Genomic DNA, 22270 nt, shown 5'->3' with positions numbered 1-22270 from the left:
CTCTTGCCAAAAACATTTAAAGATACCAGTGAGACAGGTATTAATGCAAAACAGTCATCACCACCTTTTAAAGATGTCACATGAATTAGAGCCAGTTGGGAAATCAGACGACCTGGTTCTGGGACAAATTAAGTCTTGTTAGCCTAAACACTTTGATCAACTTACTTAACCTTTCTCGCCATTTCTTTATCTATAAAATGGAAAAAAATATCTGCCTTCCTTGAGCAGAGAAAGACAAAGAGGAATATCAGGAAAGCCAAGGTATAAAAATGACTGAAAATCTTAAAATATAAGATTAACATAATTCATCCTCACTATTATCTTTAAACCTCATCTTTTTTAAGATTTAAAAAAATTTTTTAAATGTTTATTTATTTTTGAGACAGAGAGAGACAGAGCATGAACAGGGGAGGGTCAGAGACAGAGGGAGACACAGAATCTGAAACAGGCTCCAGGCTCTGAGCTGTCAGCACAGAGCCCAAGCAGGGCTTGAACTCATGGACTGCAAGATCATGACCTGAGCCAAAGTCGGACGCTTAACCGACTGAGCCACCCAGGTGCCCCAGTGGCTAAGATTTTAAAAGCAATCATTATACAAATCACTAAAACAAATCACTTTTAGATCATTAAATAATTTAAGAATGGGAACACTGAAAGAAAAAAAAGAATGGAAAAACTGAATGCTCCTTTTATAGTTACCTGCTCACTGATTCCTGTTCCTCCATAAACACAGACCACTCTAAGTCCCAGGGTCTTTGAAAACTTCTTACATTCTTTAGTAATTTGTAAAGCCAGTTCTCGAGTTGGAGTCATGATGACAGCTGAAAAGATAAATATGTCAAAAGCCTAACCACCAAAATTCTTGAAAGGCTATCCTGTAACGTGTTATATTTAACCTCTGAAATAATGTTCAGATTTCTTAGTATAATTTTTTGTTTTTGTTTTCATTTGTTTTATGCACCTTTGAAACCCTCTTTCAAAAGGTTTATAATAGTAGAGATTGTGGCGATTGCTAATTTTAAGTAGATTTTAAGAACATGCTACAGAAAGATAAATGAGAGTTAAATGTCTCACTCAAACATCAGGAAAATACTGGGGTGAAAAGAACGCAAATCATTCTCAACTGCAAATCACAGAGCAAAGATAATCAAGCGACTCACTGTGCTGCAGAGCCATACCGAGGCTTCCGGAAACAACCTTGGTGTGAAGGGCACAGAAAAAGTAGGAATATATTGTGCCCCGTTTCCAAGAGAGGAGCTGAGCAAATTTTCAAAACCCTACTCACACTTGCGAAACAGATCTCTGCCAAATGAATCAACAAATGAACCTGAAGACCTAATCCTGAAGGAGATGCTGGCACTATATATATAGCCTTTTAAGGCAAAAAACAAAAAACGGAAAATATATTTCCTTACAATCTTCTATGTTGAGTTTATAGATCCACTGACACTCACTAAGCACAAACCTCAATATAAATAAACAGATAGATGCACGAGGAGTCTACCTGCCGAGTCAGAGTTTAAAAATTGAGCTGTGCCAGGAGAGGCTGTTTTTGTACTTCTGAGGTGTCACTCCAGAGCTCTGAAGATTCTCACTCCACCTGCTGGTAAGGGGAAATCAGCCCCAAAGTGCCAAATTTATAAAGGAAATGTACATAAAGACATCTTTATTGTTATAACACAACATTATAAAATATCAGGTCTTTCTGATTAACTGACAACAAAGTTGTTACCTGAATAAATAGTTTAATGAAAGGAATTGTACCTATTGGCCCCTCTCCTTCTTCTAATGACCTCTGATCCATGATGTGTCTAAACATGGGCAACAGAAAAGCAATGGTCTTTCCGCTTCCTGTCTTGGCAATACCAATCAAATCTCGTCCAGACATTATAGCAGGAATCGCCTGGGTCTGGATTGGCGTGGGTTTTTCATAGCCATGCCTTAAAAAGCAAACCAAAGAAAGACAAGGTAAGAACTGGCATCTCTGGGTCTCTCCAAGTCCCATAGTAAGGTTTTCCAAAACGCAGAATAGCTGTACAACGAATATTATTTGCCAAAAGGGAATGAAGGACTGAGGCATTCTACATCATGAATGAGCATTGAAAATATTATGTTAAGTGAAAGAAGTGAATCACAAAAGACTATGTTAGTACGATCCCACTTATAGGAAACGTCCAGAAGAGACAAATCTGTAGACACAGTAAATTAGTGGATGCCTAGGACAAAGAAGGGAGAAGAATGACTACTAAGGGATACAGGTCTCTTTTTGGGATAATGAATATGTTCTAAAATTAAATTATGGTGATGACTGCCTAACTCCATAAATATACTAAAAATCATTGAACTGTACAAAGAGTAAGGTTTATGATATGTAAATTATATCTGAAAACACTCAGCTGTTTACGAAAAAAACAGTAAATTTTTCTATTAGAGTAAAAATGTAACCAATGGAATTAATTGGGTAAAAGAGCCATTCTGAATAGGAAGACACTGAAAAATGTAGAGAATCACTAACTACTCACTTTTTGAGAGAATTTAGGATCTTCATAGAAATTCCACACTGGACCCAAGATTTAATTGGTTTGGGGCAACCTTTTCCCTTGACAGTAATGCCTTCCATTTCCAACCGAAAAACATTTACCTCTACAAAACAAAATCCAGATTAAAAGCTATTAAATATTGTTTCATTAATGCCTTCTACTTTTCAATCAAGCATGGTAAAACTAAGAATCTTCAATTCTTGGGGCACCTGGGTGGCTCAGTCAGTTAAGCATCCAACTCTTGATTTCACCTCAGGTCATGATCTCACAGTTCATGAGTTCGAGCCCCGCACTGGGCTCTGTGTACTGACGGTCCAGAGCCTGCTTGGAATTCTCTCTCCCTCTCTCTCTCTGCCCCTCCTGCATACTCTCTCTCTCAAAATAAATAAAGAAACCTAAAAAAAAAAGTCTTCAGGGGCACCTGGGTGGCTCAGTCAGTTAAGTGTCCAACTTCACCTCAGGTCATGGTCTCACGGCTTGTGAGTTCGAGCCCCACATTAGGCTTTGTGTTGACAGATCAGAGCCTAGAGCCTGCTTCAGATTCTGTGAATGCCCTCTCCCTCTGCCCCTCCCCTACTCAAGCTCTGTCTCTCTCTCAAAAATAAGTAACATAAAAAAAGAAAAGAAAAGAAGGGCACCTGGGTAGCTCAGTCGGTTAAGCATCTGACTTCAGCACAGGTCATGATCTCATGATCTCACTGTTCATGGGTTCGAACCCTGCATTGAGCTGTGCTGACAGCTCAGAAGCTGGAGCCTGCTTCACATTCTGTGTCTCCCTCTCTCTCTGCCCTTCCCCTGCTCACACTCTGTCTCTCAAAATTGAAAAAAATGTTGAAAAAGTAAAGGAGAAAAGTTTTCAAAAAAATCTTTTTTTTGTACTACTAAAGATAATTCCACACAAAATCTATAGGACACTTAATACAATTATTGCTGTGACCTAATAGGGGATTAAAAGAAACACCCCATTTCTATAATCTGTCTTTTATTATGTCTTACACTGAAACATCAATAAAAGAACAATGATTGACAGGTAATACAAACACTTGTTCTCCAAGCAAGAGTTGCCTAGATTATCCTTATTCTACCAATAATTACACAGATTCACACTGGTTCATAACCCTCAAATCCCAGAAAGGGAAAGGCTAACAATACTTTATTTGCTAACTTCACATGAAGACTATTCTCAACCCAAAAAATCTCAACTACATGACCCAAACTAATTTTTGCTCATTTTTAAAAATACTTCCAAAACTACACTGATTCCTCACTGCTCTGAATCTTTGCAGATGAAGTTCATACTCACTAGAATGACTTCTTGCCTTCTTGTTTCTTCTCTCACTTCTCCAGGCAAGCCATGAAAACTCCTCCTACTCATGCACCAACTTACAACCTACCCACATTCCTCCTAGGCAAAGCGAAACATATCCTCCTCTGTTCAATAACCAATAAATGAATAAAAGAATTTTACCCTCTTGAGACATTTTTGCTAATTCCGGAACTTCAACATAAAAGTTTTTTCTGAACGGTTCATATTCAATTTTTCCATGATCCACTGGTTCTAGAAGCTTTCTCTGTTTTGTCTGGTAGCCTGTAAGGGCCGTCTGAAGATCAACTTCTTCCTCCTCTGAAGAATACTATAATTAAAAAAATAATAATAAGGAAAAAGCTAAATCCTTTATTATTTTCTCCTTACGGAAAACACTATTGCTAGCTTTTAAAATCCTCCTCTCCTAGAAAATATTCCTTGGCTTTTACTTTTTCACATTCTGAATTTTTCAACTTAGTTTCTTTTTTCTTTGCCCTTACAGAAAGTTATAATGACAATATAAAGCTAAAATAACAAAACAATTCTAATAAGGCTTTAAAGAAGTTTTGATATAGTTCTCTCTACACAAATCTTTACAATGCATGTTAATAGAAGAAATTTAATTCATTCTGTCACTTTATTTCTTCTCTTGCCTTATATGTCTGAGGTCAGTGATGAGGGGCAAAGGGGAAATCAACAAGTGGGCATGCAGAAAAAAGTCTAAGATGTCAAAATGTTCTACAGACTGGATATTCAGCAACAGCACTGTTGAGAAAAGCAAGAACTCCTCCTAACAGTAGTTTCTAGAACTAAAGAGCACATCTCCACCAAACAAACACTTCTAGGATAGTATAATGAACAAAGTCAAAATTAACAAAGAATTACCTCCATGGCATCCTGGTCATTCTCCATTAGCTCACCTTTCTTCTTATCAGAATCTACCACTGCTTTTTTGGTTGTCACTACAGTGACAACTTTTGTGACTGTTGGCCCAGACTTCTAAAATAAAAAAGGAATATAAAGTATGTTATAAAATTGAGAAGAAATTGTATGCAAATGAAGCACAATGATAACTGTCACAATTTATAATTCAAATGACAAAAGGAGTCTGCTTTCTCCTAATGAATTTGTTTAAATTTTAAAATGTAACATTAACTGGATTATACAATATAAAGTTTACTATATATTTTATATAATACTACATAATGTAATTTTATATCATTTTACGTAATATATAATGTTATAGAACATATAAAAATGTAATATAATTCACTTAAAAATACTTCTAAATGGTACTTTTTACTCATTGGACAAGCCAGACACTGTTGAAAGAGCTTAGGATAAATCATTAAAGCAGGTAAAGGTCACTACCATTAGAGAGCTCTCATTTTACAAGAGAGAAACAATAAACACAGTAAAAACTAAATCAGATAATTTGCCAGAAGACAACAAATGCTATTAAAAAGAAGAAAAATACACTGGTAAAGGGGATCAGAGATATGAAAGCTGAAAGTGCAATGAAGTCTGGAGAGGACCTAATGAGAAGTCAGCAGTAAGGAAAGACACTAAATACAGATGGTGGCAGTAAGAGCAACTTTTAGAAAGAACGCTTACAGCTAAAATTCCCTAGTATCTGTGGGACTGAGAAAAAGCACTAGCATTTCTGAGAGAGGGGAGGAATCAAATTTATAAACTCAGGCAAGTCAGTGGTAGGTCAATGTGACAAGAATTCGTTATCCAATTAGGAATACTAGAAAAATCTTTAAAAAATAAGAGAAAATGGCATACCTTTTCATTCCCTCCACCACCCTTCACACTTCGCATATTAAACTTTTTTACTTCCTCTTTCACTTCTTCCATGTAAGCATCTAATGGATCTAACTCCTCACCCTCCATTTCATTTCCTTCCTTTTCAGCTTCTGCAGGATCATCTTCATCATCTAAAAGAGCAGAATCACTCTTTTGTACATATGTTTCAAAAGGAAATACTTCATAATCAGAATGCCTCTCACCGTGACCTCTTCCCTCACACCCTCCTTTCCAGCCAACCCAGGCACGAAGCAGTTCAAATACTCAAACTTAACAAGTTATTACACTTAGCAAGCATGCATCAATTTTACATAATGATATAAATCACATGATACATTGAAAAGAGACAGGACTAAAAACTGTTAAATAGTACATTTCTTTCAATTACTTTTTAATATCACAAAAAAAAAATCGCACATTTTCAATTCAAGATAATCTTTTTTTTTCACATATCAAAGATATCATCACCCCTTAAAAATACATTCTCTTCATCTATTTAAACCACTCTGTGAAACTTTCATAGATGAAAAATTCACCAGAATTTTCACAGAAAAATAGAGCAAAACTCCATTTCCCTATAAAATTTCACACTCTTCTACTTCACTAAAATCTAAAAGTAAAAATCATATACGCCAGGGAAATAGTTCCCTTCTAAGTTATGAAAAATCAGGAGGGACCTGAAAACATGCCTTTAACTTACCTTCATTACTAATATTCTTATTTGTAATAAAAAAATTAAAGAGCTATTTACTGACTGTGCCCATAAGAACTCAACTCTCCACTCTCAAGTAAAACCAGTGAGGGGCGCCTGGGTGGCTCAGTAAGTTAAGCGTCTGACTTCGGCTCAGGGTTTGAGTTCGAGCCCTGTGTCAGGCTCTGTGCTGACCGCTGAGATTGGAGCCTGCTTCGGACTCTGTCTCCCCCTCTCTCTCTGACCGTCCCCCACTCACACTCTGTCTCTGTCTCTGTCTCTCTCTCTCTCTCTCTCTCTCTCAAAAATAAACATTAAAAAAATTTTTTTTAATAAAAAAACAAAAAAAATGAGGTAAAATCAGTGATCCTTACTGAACACTATCCTACACTTTACATTTTAACATAAATATTATTAGAGAGATTTAATATCTCAATATGAACCCAGCAATTCCACTCCTAGGTATATTAACTAAAAAACTAAAAGCAGGGATTCAAATGTATATTTGCATACCAATACTTGCAGCAGCTTTATTCACAACAGTCAAAAGGTGTAAACAACCTACATATCCAATAGACCAATAGGTAAACAAAACGCAGTATACACATACAATGGAGTATCATTCAGCCATAAAAAAGGAATGAAATTTTGACACATGCTACAACATGGAAGAACCTTGAGGACATTATGTTGAGTCAAATAAGCCAGACACAAAAGGGCAAAGACCGTATGACTGCATTTATGTGAGGTACTTACAAAAGGCAAATTCATAGAATAGATATTTGGGGGGATAAGTAGGTGGAGGGGAGGGCAGGATGGGAATTAATCTTTGTGGGCACAGAGTTTCTGTTTGGGATGATGAAAACATTCTGGAAATGGCTGGTGATGATGGATGATACACAACACCATGAATGTACTTAATGCCATGGAATTGTACATTTGAAAAAAGGTTAAAATGGTACGTTTTCCCACAAGAGAAAAAATGCCTAAAAATTTCCACTATGAAGTATTATTCATATTTCTAGAATATTCTACATGAATTGTTATATAGACTATTAGTGTACCAAATGAATATACCATCATCATCTTCTAAACTCCATTTTTTCCCTTGTTTCATTTCTTCAATTTCCTTTTTCAGTTCCCCTATGTTTTCCATGGCCTTTTTACGTTGCTCCTCTCGCCATTTTTCTACTCGTTCTTTTCGCTTCCTCATTTCTTCTTCCAGCTTATTCTGATCAAAGTTCTTGGGGGGGGGGGAACAAGAGAGACAGTGAGAGAAGGAAACAAAGATTAACAACTTTATTTCAGCAATATTCCAAATAACTTTTTCAAAGTATAAAAAAGGAAAAGGAAAAACATGTATTTACAAACTCCTTAGTTTAGAAAAGATTTAGATCACACATCTTTTAAACATATCCACAAATACACCAGCAAAATGAATTCATAAGAAAAAGCATCTTCAACTAAGAAAGCAGACAGACTTCAAAAACCATAATCTAATCTCTTTTTCATTACAGCAAAATACACACAGGAATTCACTTTCTTCCTCAACTAGAAACTAGATAAATAAACACGCAAAATTCCCTAGTTGTCAGTTATTGTCAACTTCAAATCCTCTAAACTCCTCTTAAACTGCCACCATGAAAAAGAAATTTTCTATTAGAAATTAATGAGTAAGGGAAAGCTATGTATCAACATGATTAAAAAGCTTTGGTCGTAGGGGGCACCTGGGTGACTCAGTTGGTTAAGTGTCCAACTCCTGATTTTGGCTCAGGTCATGATTTCACAGGTTCAAGAGATCCAGCCATGCATCAGGCTCCATGCTGACAATGCAGAGAGTGTTTGGGATTCTCTACTCATTCTCTCTCTATGCCCCTCTGCCCACCCCACAAAAGAAACAAAAAACATTAAAAATATATTTAAAAACAAAAAAACAACCAGCTTTTGTGTTTAGCCTTTATGTTTAAGTTTCCTAGAAACAGCCTTTGTAAAGGCTTTATCCAGGGACACCTGGGTGGCTCAGTCAGTTAAACGACCAACTCTTGATTTCACCTCAGGTCATGGTATGGCAGTTGTGAGTTCAAGCCCCATATCAGGCTCTATACTGAAAGCCCAGGACCTGGAGCCTGCTTTGGATTCTGTTTCTCCCTTTCTCTATGCCCCTTCCTTGTTCGTGCTCTCTCTAGCTCTCAAAAATAACATTTAAAAATGAATAAATAAATAACTTTTTTTAAAGTTCAAAATACATAGCAATAAAAAAAAACAATCTGTGATTATAGAAACAAGCTTGATATTATACAATTATTTGTTAGTAAACATACACCAGCATCTTTTTCTTTTTCATCCTCCTTGTCATCTTTGTCTTTTTTCTTCTCTTTAGAACTTTCCCCACTATCTGTTTTCTCTTTGGACCTAGACCTACAAAAAAAAGAAAAAAAGAAACATCATCTATTTGTATTCAGAAACATTCACATTTAAAAAATTTTTTTTTAATTTTTTATAATTTTTATTTTTGAGAGAAACAGAGACAGAGTGTGAGCAGGGGAGGGTCAGAAAGAGAGGAAGACACAGAATCTAAAGCAGGCTCCACGTGCTGAGCTGTCAGCACAAAGCCCGATGCGGGGCTTGAACTGACAAACTGCAACATCATGACCTGAGCTGAAGTGGGACGCTCAACTGAACTGAGCCACCCACACACCCCTTAAAATATTTGTAAAGACCTGCATTTTACTTTTTTTTTTAAGTTTATTTATTTATTTTGAGAGAGACAGAGGCAGCATGAGTGTGGGAGAAGCAGAGAGAGAGGAAGAGAGAATCCCAAGCAGGATCCACACCGACAGCATGGAGCCTGATGCAGGGCTCAAACCCACGAACCGAACCCACGAGATCATGACCTCAGCTGAAATCAAGAGTCAGATGCTTAAATGACTGAGCTACCCAGTATATGGTATATATACAATAAACCAAATATTCTAAAAGATAATTTGGTATGTAATAATGTTTAAAACCCCAATAGACGTGCATTTTCCCCTATGTATGATATCTTATAATGAATAAAATTTCTTATTTTAATGCAATCATTTCAGTCTACTTTTACACCCCTTATAATTGGTGCTTTTAAAAGTACATTAGAGGGGCGCCTGGGTGGCTCAGTCTGTTAAGCGGCCGACTTCGACTCAGGTCATGATTTCACGGTCAGTGAGTTCGAGCCCCGCGTCGGGCTCTGTGCTGACAGCTCAGAGCCTGGAGCCTGTTTCAGATTCTATGTCTCCCTCTCTCTGACCCTCCCCTGTTCATGCTCTGTCTCTCTCTGTCTCAAAAATAAATAAACGTTAAAAAAAAAAAAAAAGTAAAAAAAAAAAGTACATTAGAGGGGCAGCTGGGTGGCTCAGTCAGTTGAGCATTCAACTTTGCCTAAGGTCATGATCTCACAGTTTGTGCGCGTCGGGCTCTGTGCTGATAGCACAGAGCCTGTAGCCTGCTTTGGATTCTGTGTCCCCCTCTCTCTCTGCTCCTCCCCCATTCATGTTCTGTCTCTCTGTCTCTCAAAAATAATAAAAATTAAAAAAAAAAAAAAGATTGTTTATGCCATTGCATTTCTAATTTTTCAATCAGTTTGTCAAATACTTTTCTATCCATGTATGCTAAGAACCAGAAAAGACCCTAAATAGCAACAACAATCTTCAAAAAGAAAACCAAAGCAGGAGGCATCACAATCCTGGACTTTAGGCTGTATTAGAAAGCTGTAATCATCAAGACAGTATGGCACTGGCACAAGAACAGACACTCAGGTCAATGGAACAGAATAGAGAACCCAGAAATGGACCCACAAATGTATGCCCAACTCATCTTTGACAAAGCAGGAAAGAATATCCAATGGAATAAAGACAGTCTCTTCAGCAAGTGATGCTGGGAAAACTGGACAGCGACATGCAGAAAAATGAACCTGGACCACTTTCTTACACCATACACGAAAATAAACTCAAAATGGATGAAAGACCTAGCTGTAAGGCAGGAAGCCATCAAAATCCTCGAGGAGAAAGCAGGCAAAAACCTCTTTGACCTCGGCCTCAGCAACTTCTTACTCAACACATCTCTGGAAGCAAGGGATACAAAAGCAAACATGAACTATTGGGACCTCATCAAAATAAAAAGCTCCTACACCACAAAGGAAACAATCAGCAAGACGAAAAGGCAACCGACGGAATGGGAAAAGATACTTGCAAACAACATTATTAGATAAAGGGTTAGTATCCAAAATCCGTAAAGAACTTCTCAAACTCAACACCCAAAAAACAAATAATCGAGTGAAGAAATGGGCAAAAGACATGAATAGACACTTCTCCAAAGAAGACATCCAGATGGCCAACCGACACGTGAAAAAATGCTCAACATCACTCATCATTAGGGAAATACAAATCAAAACCACAATGAGATACCACCTCACACCTGTCAGAATGGCTAACATCAACAACTCAGGCAACAACAGATGTTGGCGAGGATGAGGAGAAAGAGGATCTCTTTGCATTGTTGGTGGCAATGCAAGCTGATGCAGCCACTCTGGAAAACAGTATGGAGTTTCCTCAAAAAATTAAAATTAGAACTACCCTACAACCTAGCAATTGCACTACTAGGTATGTATCCAAGAGATACAGGTGTGCTGTTTCGAAGGGGCACATGCACCCCAATGTTTATAGCAGCACTATTGACAATAGCCAAAGTATGGAAAGAGCCCAAATGTCCATGGATGGATGAATGGATAAAGAAGATGTGGTATATCTATATAATGGAGTATTACTCGGCAACCAAAAAGAATGACATCTTGCCATTTGCAACTACGTGGATGGAACTAGAAGGTATTATGCTAAGCGAAATTAGAGAAAGACAACTATCATATGACTTCATTCATATGAGGACTCTAGATGAACATAAGGGGCAAAAACATAAGAGAGTCTTAAATATAGAGAACAAACAAAAGGTTACTAGAGGGGCTATGGGAGAGGGGATGGGCTAAATGGGTAAGGGGCATTAAGGAATCTACTCCTAAAAGCATTGTTGCACTACATGCTAATGTGGATATAAACTAAAAAAATAAAGATTTTTAAAAAAAATTTAAGAAAACACAAAAACCACTTTTCTGAATCTACTTAAATAAGAATTTTCACTTTGGCTCTTACTAATATAAAGTATTACAATGATAAATTTTCTAATGTTAAACTAATCTTCCATTTCTGGAATAAATCCAACTAAGTCATAATTATTCTTTTTACATATGGTTGGATTTGATATAATATTTATGTTTAGAATGAGTATAGCCTATAATTTTCTCACACTGCCCTTGTCAGGTTTTAATATCTACATTCTTCTCAATACACAAAATGAATCGAGAAATGTTTCTTCTTTCTTAAGTCTCTGTTCATCAAAAGTATCATTGCAGAGTGAAAAGACAAACTACAGAGTAAGAGAATATATTTGCCATTCATAAAAATGACAGTAAACAACCATCCAGGATATTTAAAAATAACAACAAAAACTTCCTATGAATCAATTTTTAAAGAAACAACCCAACAGGAAAATAAGCAAAAAGATTTTTAACATACTTCAGAAAAGAAGAAATTCGAATGACAAGCAAACATATGAAAAGATGTTCAACCTCACTGGTAGACAAATACAAATTAAAACCACAATGATATTGGTATAACATATCTAACCAGTTAGCAAAAATTAGAAGGACTGACAATACCAAACACTAGGAAGGGTACGAGACAACACAATTATCATAATGTTTGTGGGAGTATAATTAGTATAACCCCTCTGGAAAGCATTTGGGATCACCTAGTAAAAATGAAGGTATGTTGGGGCGCCTGGGTGGCGCAGTCAGTTAAGCGTCTGACTTCAGCCAGGTCACGATCTCGCGGTCCGTGAGTTCGAGCCCTGCGTCAGGCTCTGGGCTGATGGCTCAGAGGCTGGAGCCTGTTTCCGATTCTGTGTCTCCCTCTCTCTCTGCCCCTCCCCTGTTCATGCTCTGTCTCTCTCTGTCCCAAAAATAAATAAACATTTAAAAAAAAAAAAAAAAATTTAAAAAAAAAAAAAAATGAAGGTATGTTAATTCTTTTTTTTTTTTTTTTTTGAAGCTATGTTAATTCTATGGCCATGTAATTCATTCGTATATACAGACTAGGGAAACTCATGCACATGTACACTAGGAAACATACATACAAATGTTCACAGGGCACCTGGGTGGTTCAGTCAGTTGAGCATCTAACTTCGGCTCAGGTCATGATCTCACAGTCCACAAGTTCGAGCCCCAGATCGGGCTCTGTGCTGACAGCTTAGAGCCTGGAGCCTGCTTCAGATTCCTTCTGTGTCTCCCTCTCTCTCCACCCCTCCCTCACTTGCTCTCTTTCTTTCTCTCTCTCCCCAAAATAAATGTAATAAACTTAAAAAAAAAAATTCACAAGCACCTAAAAGTTAAAACAACCCAAACACGTACCTCAGTAAAATGGATATATAGTGGTATATTTATGCCGCAGAATAGTATTCAGCAATGAAAACGACCTACTGTTATATGTAACACAGATGAGTCTCAAACAATCACCAACACAGATACAAAAGAATATGTGATTCATTCAGGTAAAGTTAAAAAAACATACAAATCTAAACTATTCTTTTTCCAGATGCAAACACAGATGATAAATAAATAGAAAAAAGTTACTAGTACAAAAGTCAGGAATGGTTTTATCTAGGGTAGTAAAGAGCTAGGTTAGAGAACAGACATGGATGGCTTCTGGAGATACTGACAATGTTGTATTTCTAAACTTTAGTGGTGTTTACATGAGTATTGCTTTATAATTACTTAATAAACTGCATATTTATACTTCATTCACTTTTCTGAATTTATATTTTAACTTAAAATAGTCCTAATGGACATTATTATATGGACCTCAGTAAAATAAAACTAACAAAATTAATGACAGGAAAAAAATCCTCACGACTAATATGAAGAAGGTACAGAAAACAGACACAAATTCATGTATTGACTATCCTTTGACACCACTTTTACAAACAGGAAAAGAATGAACCATTGACAAGAGAAATATAAAGAATAAACATAAATGACACAGATAAAAAAGTAAACATATTATGTCTAAAAGACATAACCAATAACTCAAAATTGAATGGTACTGGCATCTTAAGGAAACATGTATATTTAACTTAACACAAGCAAAGTTCACACCCATCTTGAACAGCAATTCAGTAATACATGTCATGATTTAAAAACTGTCAAATGGGATGCTTGGGTGGCTCAGTCAGTTAACCATCTGACTCTTGATTTCAGCTCAGGTCACAATCTCAAGGTTTGTGAGTTTGAGCCCCATATCAGGTCCTGAGCTGTTAGCACAGAGCCTGCTTAAGATTCTCTCTCTCCCACTCTCTCTTCCCCCACTTCTGCTCCCGCTCTCTCTCTCTCTCAAAAATAAACGTTAAAAAAAAAGTTATCTGTCAAATCAATGTTAAAAATGTTAAAAACATACCTCAAAAGAAAACCAGAGTTCCTAGGAAGAGGTTTATATAATATATTCCTGACTATTAAAAGTAGATATTAAAGGGGACGCCTGGGTGGCGCAGTCGGTTAAGCGTCCGACTTCAGCCAGGTCACGATCTTGCGGTCCGTGAGTTCGAGCCCCGTGTCGGGCTCTGGGCTGATGGCTCAGAGCCTGGAGCCTGTTTCTGATTCTGTGTCTCCCTCTCTCTCTGCCCCTCCCCCGTTCATGCTCTGTCTCTCTCTGTCCCAAAAATAAATAAACGTTGAAAAAAAAAAATTTTAAAAAGTAGATATTAAAGAGAACAATGTGGGGGCGCCTGGGTGGCGCAGTCGGTTAAGCGTCCGACTTCAGCCAGGTCATGATCTCGCGGTCCGGGAGTTCGAGCCCCGCGTCGGGCTCTGGGCTGATGATGGCTCAGAGCCTGGAGCCTGTTTCCGATTCTGTGTCTCCCTCTCTCTCTGCCCCTCCCCCGTTCATGCTCTGTCTCTCTCTGTCCCAAAAATAAATAAATGTCGAAAAAAAAAATTTAAAAAAAAAAAAAAAAAAAAAAAAAAAAAAAATAAAGAGAACAATGTGTTGAGTGTTAAAACCAATCGAATCTAGTATTTTCCAATAATTTACAAGCATTATAACCTATTAAAATTCAACCAACAGTTCATCATAGCAGCCAAAATCAGTGGACAAAAAAAAAAGAAAGAGAAAAGGAATAGTGAAGAGTCAGTTCCCAACCTGCAAGACAGATACAGTCCAATGATAACATTACCTATTCTCAGCTTTCTTGCTTTTATTGCCAGGACTTGAGGATCTGGATCGCCGGCCTCGGCTTCTACTCCTGGAGCGTCTCCTGTCTCGACTTCGAGATCTTCTTCGCTCTCGACTTCGATCTCTCTCTCTACTTCTGGAACGCCTGAAAGGACACTTTCCATTCATTCTATGACCAATTAGAGATTCTTTCAGATGTTTCTGTGCCATGTTGAACGAGCTTCTTAATTATTACCATTACTAAAGGCTGAGATTTCAATTAACCATCAAATCAGATATAAATAGGGAACAATTGGGGCACCTAGGTGGTTCAGTTGGTTAAGCGTCTGCCTCTTGGTTTTGGCTCAGGTCATGATCTCACAGTTGGTGAGTTCAAGCCCCACATCAGATTCTGCACTGACAGTGTGGAGCGTGCTTAGGATTCTCTCTCCCTCTCTCTCTGCCCCTCCCCAGCTCTCTCTTTCTCTCTCTCAAAATAAATTTTAAAAATAAATAGATAGATAGGGAACAAGTAGGGCGCCTAGGTAACTCAGTTTGTTAAGGGTCTGACTCTTGGTTTGGGCTCAGGTCATGGTATCTGGATTAATGAGTTCAAGTCCCTTAGTGGGCTCTGCACTGACAGCATGACAGCATGGAGCCTGCTTTCAATTCTTTCTCCCTTCCCCTCCCCTGTTGGTTCTCTCTTTCAAAATAAATAAATAAACTTTAGTAAATAAACAGGGAACAAGTAAAGCCAATTCTTACAAATGGTCAACAAAAAACTGATACTAATTCCAAAATGGTATTTGTTGAAAAACATAGCAAATCAGTCATAATAGCTTTTTGAAATCTACGGCCTATAGTAGAAAATCTAAAACCCAAAATCAGCCAAAACCTAAGTATAAGGATAGGCACAATGGGGCTATGGGAAGGTCACAGACATGAAGAGTAGGAAACAAAAATTTCTATTCTACAGCTGGCAGTCACATGACATATGGCAGATCAACTCTGTGGCTCACTTTCCTTATCTATATGATATGGAGACTTTACTTACATAATCTCAAAATCCTTCTTGCTCTAAAACCTCATGATTCTTTTTTTTATTTTAAGTTTATTTATTTTTGAAAGAGCAAGAAAAAAAAGCACAAGTCAGGGAGGGGCAGAGAGAAAGGGAGACAGAGGATCCGAAGCAGGCTCGGCGCTGACAGCAGAGAGCCCTATGCAGGGTTCAAACTCATGAACTGTGAAATCATGACCCGAGCCAAAGTTGGACGCTTAACTGACGGAGCCACCCAGGTGCCCCTAAAACCTCTTGATTCACTCTCAAAAGTTAAAGACATTATCTTAAGTAATCAATTTCACTTAACACATACATGACTGAATTATATGAAACTGTTCCTGGGACCACATAACACAAAACTGAAGAAATTGCACTATATGCATTCTAAAAGATGAATATTCTGAGTACTTTTGCTAGTTCTCCTTCTAATGTTTGGGAAAAAATAGGGTTTTTTTTCCTGTGATTAGTTCATAACACCTTACAACCCTGTCTTCTTTCCTATTTTAATAAAAAACTTATCAGAAATTTTTTTTGGTGTGGCGAAGATTTTTATTTAAAGACAATGTCTTTCACCTCTAGGAAGGTTATAGCTGCTTGATTCGTGCCTAGGAAAATGCAAGCACGTAAAATAAAAATTAGGGTGTTCTTTCGTTTAAATCTAAAATGGTTTTTAAGGGGCACCTGGGTGGCTCAGTTGGTTGAGCGTCCAACTTCGGCTCAGGTCACGATCTCGCGGTCCGTGAGTTCGAGCCCCGCGTCGGGCTCTGTGCTGACTGCTCAGAGCCTGAAGCCTGTTTCAGATTCTGTGTCTCCCTCTCTCTCTGACCCTCCCCCGTTCGTGCTCTGTCTCTCTCTGTCTCAAAAATAAATAAACGTTAAAAAAAAAATTTTTTTTAATAAAAATAAAATAAAATAAAAAATAAAATAAAAAAAATTAAAAATAAAAAATAAAATGGTTTTTAAAAATTGTGTCAAACGGGAGCGCCTGGATGGCTCAGTCAGTAGAGCAATCAACTCATGATTTTGGGTAAGTTTGAGCCCCACAGTGGGTGTAGGGATTACTTAAAAATACAAATCCTTAAAATTTTTTTTTTTTAAAGTGACAGACAGCAAGTAGGGCTTGGGTAGCTCTGTCCTTTTTCCTTCTCCTATCAGATTTAGTGGCTGCTCTGAACATAGTGGTCAGCGTTCTTGGGACAGAATTAGAACAGAACCCCCTTGACAGCATATTACCTTATCTTTTACTGGCTTTTAAAACCTCCCTCAGGGGGCTCTGAAGGTTCTCTTTGGTTTCGTTTTGGTTTTGGTTTTTAAGAAGGCTCCACACCCAACATAAGGGTAAAACTCATAAACCAGCAATCAAGAATTGTATGCTCTACCCACTAATCCCAGCTGGGCACTGCCCACCCTTTCTTAATTTTTATTTATTTGGTTCTCTTTGGATTACAGGAAGTAGAGCCAAACGTTTCCAAACTTAAAATACTGTTTGAAAGTCTTTGTTCCAGGCAAATCACTTCTTGACCTAATCAAACAAGCTGGAGTTAAAACAGAGTGCCTATAAAGGGGCCACTAAAATCCAGTCCAAGTCACACTTCTGAAGAAGCTGAATTTAGCTGACAGAGACCAATTTATCGTGAATCTTTAAATTCTTACCTCAGGCGCTTCCGGTCTCTTGACCGAGATCTTCTTTTATCCCTGCTACGAGACCTCTCTCTCCTTCTATCTCTATCTCTGCTTCTAGACCGCCTGTCATCTCCACGTTTACTTCTTTTGTCAGGTGAGCGACTTCTAGATCGACTTCCAGAGCGCCCCCTTGATGCTGACCGCTTCCGATAATGGCTAGAAAGGTCAAGATTAAGTTTAGGAAACGCAGTTAGCTTGTATGATATTTTATTTAATCACATTTTCCCAATATATCTCAGCACACAAATTAAACAATGAAAGGACTTTGTTTTTTTTTTTAATTTTTTTAATGTTTATTTATTTTTGACAGAGAGAGAGAGAGACAGAGCATGAGTGGGGGAGGGGCAGAGAGAGAGGGAGACACAGAATCCGAAGCCGGTTCCAGGCTCTGAGCTGTCAGCAAAGAGCCCGACGTGGGGCTCGAACTCACAGACCACGAGATCATGACATGAGCCGAAGTCGGACGCTCAACCGACTGAGCCACCCAGGTGCCCCAACAATGAAAGGACTTTGTACACATAAACTCTTTTTTTTTTATTTATTTAAGTAATCTCCACAACCAACATGGTGCTTGAAATCACAACCGTGAGATCAAGAATCACATGCTCTTCTCACTGAGCCAGCCAGGAACCCCTACAATTCTTAAAATCAGAGGGAAGTAATGATTCCTTCATTTATAGTCCATGTAGAGAGGGAAAAAAAAAACTATCTTAAAAGGGAAACAAGGACAGTAAAAAGAACAGATCAAACTCCTGCCTCTGGGTCCCAAGCAACTTGCATTCTGTTAAAAAAAAAAAAAAAAAAAGATGACCAGTTAAGTAAAGAAAAAAATAAACAATACATCACCATCACATGGTGCTATGGAGAAAAACAGATTAGAGTAGATGAAAGAGAGGATGGGAGGTAGGAGGTTTGCTATTTTACACTAGGTGACTAGAGAAAAATGTGCTAAGAGACATTTCAGAAGTTTGAGAAAAGTAAAAAGAACCGTGTAGATATATCGGGGAGAAACTTTTCAGGCACCACAAGTGCAAAGACCCTGAAGACAAAGCTTGACTGGTGTGTCCAAGGAACAGCAAGGAAGGCAGATGTGGCTAGGGCTGAATGACCAAGAAAGAGTACCATGAAATGAGGTCAGAGATACCATAGCGCAGCCAAACATGCACAGATTTGTAGAGCTTTATAGATCTGAGTAAGTTGAGGTTACTGGAAAATTTTAAGCACAGGAGCAACGTTACCTCAGTTTTTAAAGCATTAGTCTGGAGGTACCTGGGTGGCTCAGTTGGCTAAGCATCCGACTCTTGATTTCAGCTCAGGTGATGACTTCATGATTCCTGGGTTAGAGCCCCACATCAGGCTCTGCACCAATAGCACGGAGACTGCTTAGGATGCTCTCTACCTCTCTCTCTGCCCCTCCCCAACGAATGCATATGTGCATGCCCTCTCAAAATAAATAAACTTAAAAAAAAAAAATTTGGCTGCTGAGGGGAGAACAAACTGAAGGAAGCCAAGTGCAGAAGCAAGGAAAACAGGTAGAATGCTATAGCAATCATCCCAGTAAGAGAGTAGTGGCATGGATCAGAATGTCAGGTTCAGAGTTGCCATAGGAAGGGTCAAAATGTAGATATCATGGAGCTAGAGCTGATTGTATTTAAGGACTAATTCAATGTCAAGTGGGACAGCAAGGGAGAAGTCACGAGTGTTGCTGAGATACTTGCGCGGACCAAGCAGAAAGACAAAGTTGCTGCGTACTAAGATAGGAAGCTTGAGGAGTAGTAGATGTGGGGGGAGAGTGGGAAATCAGGATATTAGGTATTCACATGGAGATGTACAGGAGGTAGTTGAAAATATGAGTCCAGGGTTCACCAAGGGAGTCATCAGTGTACAAAGGCTACTTAAAGCGATAAACGTGGATAAGATGGCTAGGGAATGAGTATACCTCATTATCCTTTAAGCACGTGAAATTAAATGTGTAGAAACCCAAGCTTATTTTTTAATGTTTATTTATTTTTGAGAGAGACAGACAGACAGCATGAGCAGGGGATGCTCAGAGAGAGAGGGAGACACAAAATCGTAAGTAGGCTCCAGGCTCTGAGCTGTCAGCACAGAGCCCGATGCAGGGCTCGAACCCACAGACCATGAGATCACCATGACCTGAGCTGAAGTTGGACGCTTAACTGACTGAGCCACCCAGGTGCCCCTAGAAACTCAAACTTACTGCCTTTCCCTCCCCAAACCATTTGTCATCCCAACTTTCAGTCAGTAGGCTCAAAGTATCAATTATCTTCAATATCTCATTCTACACACCCAATAAAACACCAAATATCACCAATTTCACCTCTGTGATTCTTTTCAATTTTATCACCTCCTCAGAGTTCTGTCATGACTCCATATCAAAGTTATGTAGTTAGGGCATTTTAGAAAACCTTTAGAAATCTTCTTGCTTCTACCCTCTTTTCCCTTAAATCTGTTTTACTCATTGCTGCTAAGGTAATCTTCATAAAGCAGAATTCTCACCACATTATAAACATACACACTCATTTCTTAAAATCTTCAAAGGCTCTCAATTAAAATCCTAACTTTGAAACTAAATCTACAATCCACCCACATTCTGGACCCAACTCCATTTCAGAACCTACCTCCTACCACTTTTCTTCAACCTTTCATGACACCTACATACGCAGGCAAACTGGGCTCTTCACTTATTTCTCTAACACCTTGATCTTCCCATCTCTGAACCTTTCATCAGTCCCTAAACTAACCTAGAAAACAAGCCAGGGAAGAAGGCTAAAGGGCTGGAAGAGACTTAATTGTGAAGGGTCCTGAAGGCGGGCTGAAGAGTGTGACTTCATCTTGAAAGAACCAAAACAGACAAAAAGAGAGGAATGACATAATCTTTATTTAAGAAGTGTCACTCTGGCTGCAGTGTGAGGAATCTATTAGAAGGGCAAGATCACAGGAAAATAATCAATTTGAGGCAAGTGTAGCAGTCTGAGCACTAAATAATTAGGTCTGAATTAAGTCATAGAGAGCAGGAATGGAGAGAGGATATAGAATCGTATTGGGTTGAGACAGTTAAGAGAGAAAAATGAATCAAATAAGTACACTTGCAGGTTTCTGCTCTGGGTAGCCAAATGAACAGCCAATGCCTTCAAGAAGATTTAAAAGACGGCCCAGGAATTTTGTGTAGATGTAGAAATATTCTTTATCTTTATCCGGGTGATGTTTCCACAGTTTATGGATTTGCTAAATTTCAGCAAGCTCTACCCTTAAGCTTTGTCTGTTTCCCTGAATGTTAATTATATGTCAATAAACTATTAAGGGTCAACTGGGTGGCTGAGTCAGTTAAGCCTCCAACTTCAGTTCAGGTCATCATCTCACAGTTCATGAGTTCCAGCCACGCAGTTGGGCTCTGTGCTGACAGTTCAGAGCCTGGAGCCTGCTTTGAGTTCTGTGTCTCCCTCCCTTTAGGCCCCTCCCCCACTTGCACTCTGTCTCTCAAAAAATGAATAAACATTAAACAATTTTAACAAAAAATAAACTATTATTTATATCCCAGATAAAAAGGATCTTTTAGTAACTGCTAAATACAAAGCAAATAAATACTCATCGCTGAGATAAAAACCTCAAGGTCCCAAACCAGGTAACAATCTAAAGTTTTGAAGAGATATCCTAATTCTAGTAAGACCTCCCAATGCACAGCTTTAAAAGGACAGAAAAACACGTAACAAAGAAATATGAAATCTATCTGCAAAACAAATCTCCATGCAACAATTACCGTAGCCCACTAAAAGCCTAGTCATGTACAATGTTGTAGGTGATGTAAAAATATTGGTCTCCACGCTCCTTTCAACTGACTTGGGAAAATACCACACACAGAACTAAAATAGGCAGCAACAGGCGCTAAGCAAACGTGGCAAATGCGAACTGCAAGAAATTCAGCTGGGATCACTGCTGCCAGAGCGATCACGGTGGGCTCCATGGAAATGGCGGGATGTGGTGCCCAATCACTGACGCCCTGGAGGGGTGGTCCCACTCCAGGGGCTGGAACCGGCGAAGGCAGTGCTGGGAACCCCGTGGCCGTCACCGCCCCAAATACAGCCACTCCCTTGGCCGGGGTCCCCCAGCCCCTCTAGTGGCCGAGGTCAGCGCTGGCCGCACGTGGGGCCGCCCGGGGTCAGGCCTGGCCCCGCTGGCACCTCAACTCCCGCCTCTTTCCCCCACTTCAAGGAAACCGCCCGCCCGCTCGCCCTCTCAGCGCGCCGCCTCACCGTGACTCCCGGCCCATGCTGCCGGCCGCGGGAAAAGCGGCGCCCTTCGGGACAATGCGCAGGGTAACCGGACAAAAGAAGAGGCCGCGCCGCCCTCAGCTAGCCGAGCGAGGAGCAGCACTAAGAGAGAGCAGCAGCTCCAGCAGTGGCAGCCATCCGAGAGCAGCCAACGAAAACAGGACGTGCTGGCGCCGGTGGCAGAGAGAAGGGAAAAGCGGGCCGGAAGCTGCTATCTCTCCACAGCGACTCCTTTCGGCTGGAGGCCGCACAACGCCGGCCGCGCCGCAAGACGCGTCCTTTGCCGGGTTTTCCCTGCAAGCCTCGGAAAGTTCGTGAGGTAAAGGAAGGCTCTTTGGCTTTGCAGGCCCTGGGAGGGTCTTTCCTGCAAGGGCCACCGAGACGCCATAGGCATCCCCCAGTTGTCCCAGGACTTGTACTGCCGTCCCCCTTAACCTGCGCTAAGTGATGGTACAAACATCTCCATTCACATATTCATTCATACATTCATTTGTATGTATTGTTATGCGTGCTGTATGTCCTAGATCCGAGGAGCTTACAATATAGTGGATACAGACATAACTAAAACCACAAGTAGATATAAGAAAGAGATTACAGCAAAGGA

General features: G+C 39.2%; 1 protein-coding gene across 2 annotated transcripts in view; it reads right to left on the bottom strand.

Moving 5' to 3' along the window:
* DDX46 (DEAD-box helicase 46) overlaps nt 1–21830 on the bottom strand; it is a 69300-nt gene extending 47470 nt beyond the window's left edge. For both annotated transcript variants that reach the window (XM_047864476.1, XM_047864484.1), the window contains exons 1-11: nt 21649–21830; nt 17348–17533; nt 14657–14800; nt 8668–8764; nt 7424–7589; nt 5635–5786; nt 4732–4845; nt 4009–4174; nt 2523–2643; nt 1765–1940; nt 700–821 (exon numbers count right to left, since the gene is read on the bottom strand). In XM_047864476.1, coding sequence (XP_047720432.1) covers nt 700–821; nt 1765–1940; nt 2523–2643; nt 4009–4174; nt 4732–4845; nt 5635–5786; nt 7424–7589; nt 8668–8764; nt 14657–14800; nt 17348–17533; nt 21649–21665 — 1461 coding nt within the window. In that variant the 5' untranslated portion in view covers nt 21666–21830. The remainder of the gene's footprint in view (nt 1–699; nt 822–1764; nt 1941–2522; nt 2644–4008; nt 4175–4731; nt 4846–5634; nt 5787–7423; nt 7590–8667; nt 8765–14656; nt 14801–17347; nt 17534–21648) is intronic.
* Between the last annotated feature and the right edge of the window lie 440 nt (nt 21831–22270).

Source organism: Prionailurus viverrinus, chromosome A1 (assembly GCF_022837055.1).
Source record: "Prionailurus viverrinus isolate Anna chromosome A1, UM_Priviv_1.0, whole genome shotgun sequence".
NCBI lineage: Eukaryota > Metazoa > Chordata > Mammalia > Carnivora > Felidae > Prionailurus > Prionailurus viverrinus.
Note: the sequence above shows the minus strand (reverse complement) of the source record. Positions and strands in the feature narration are given on the sequence as shown.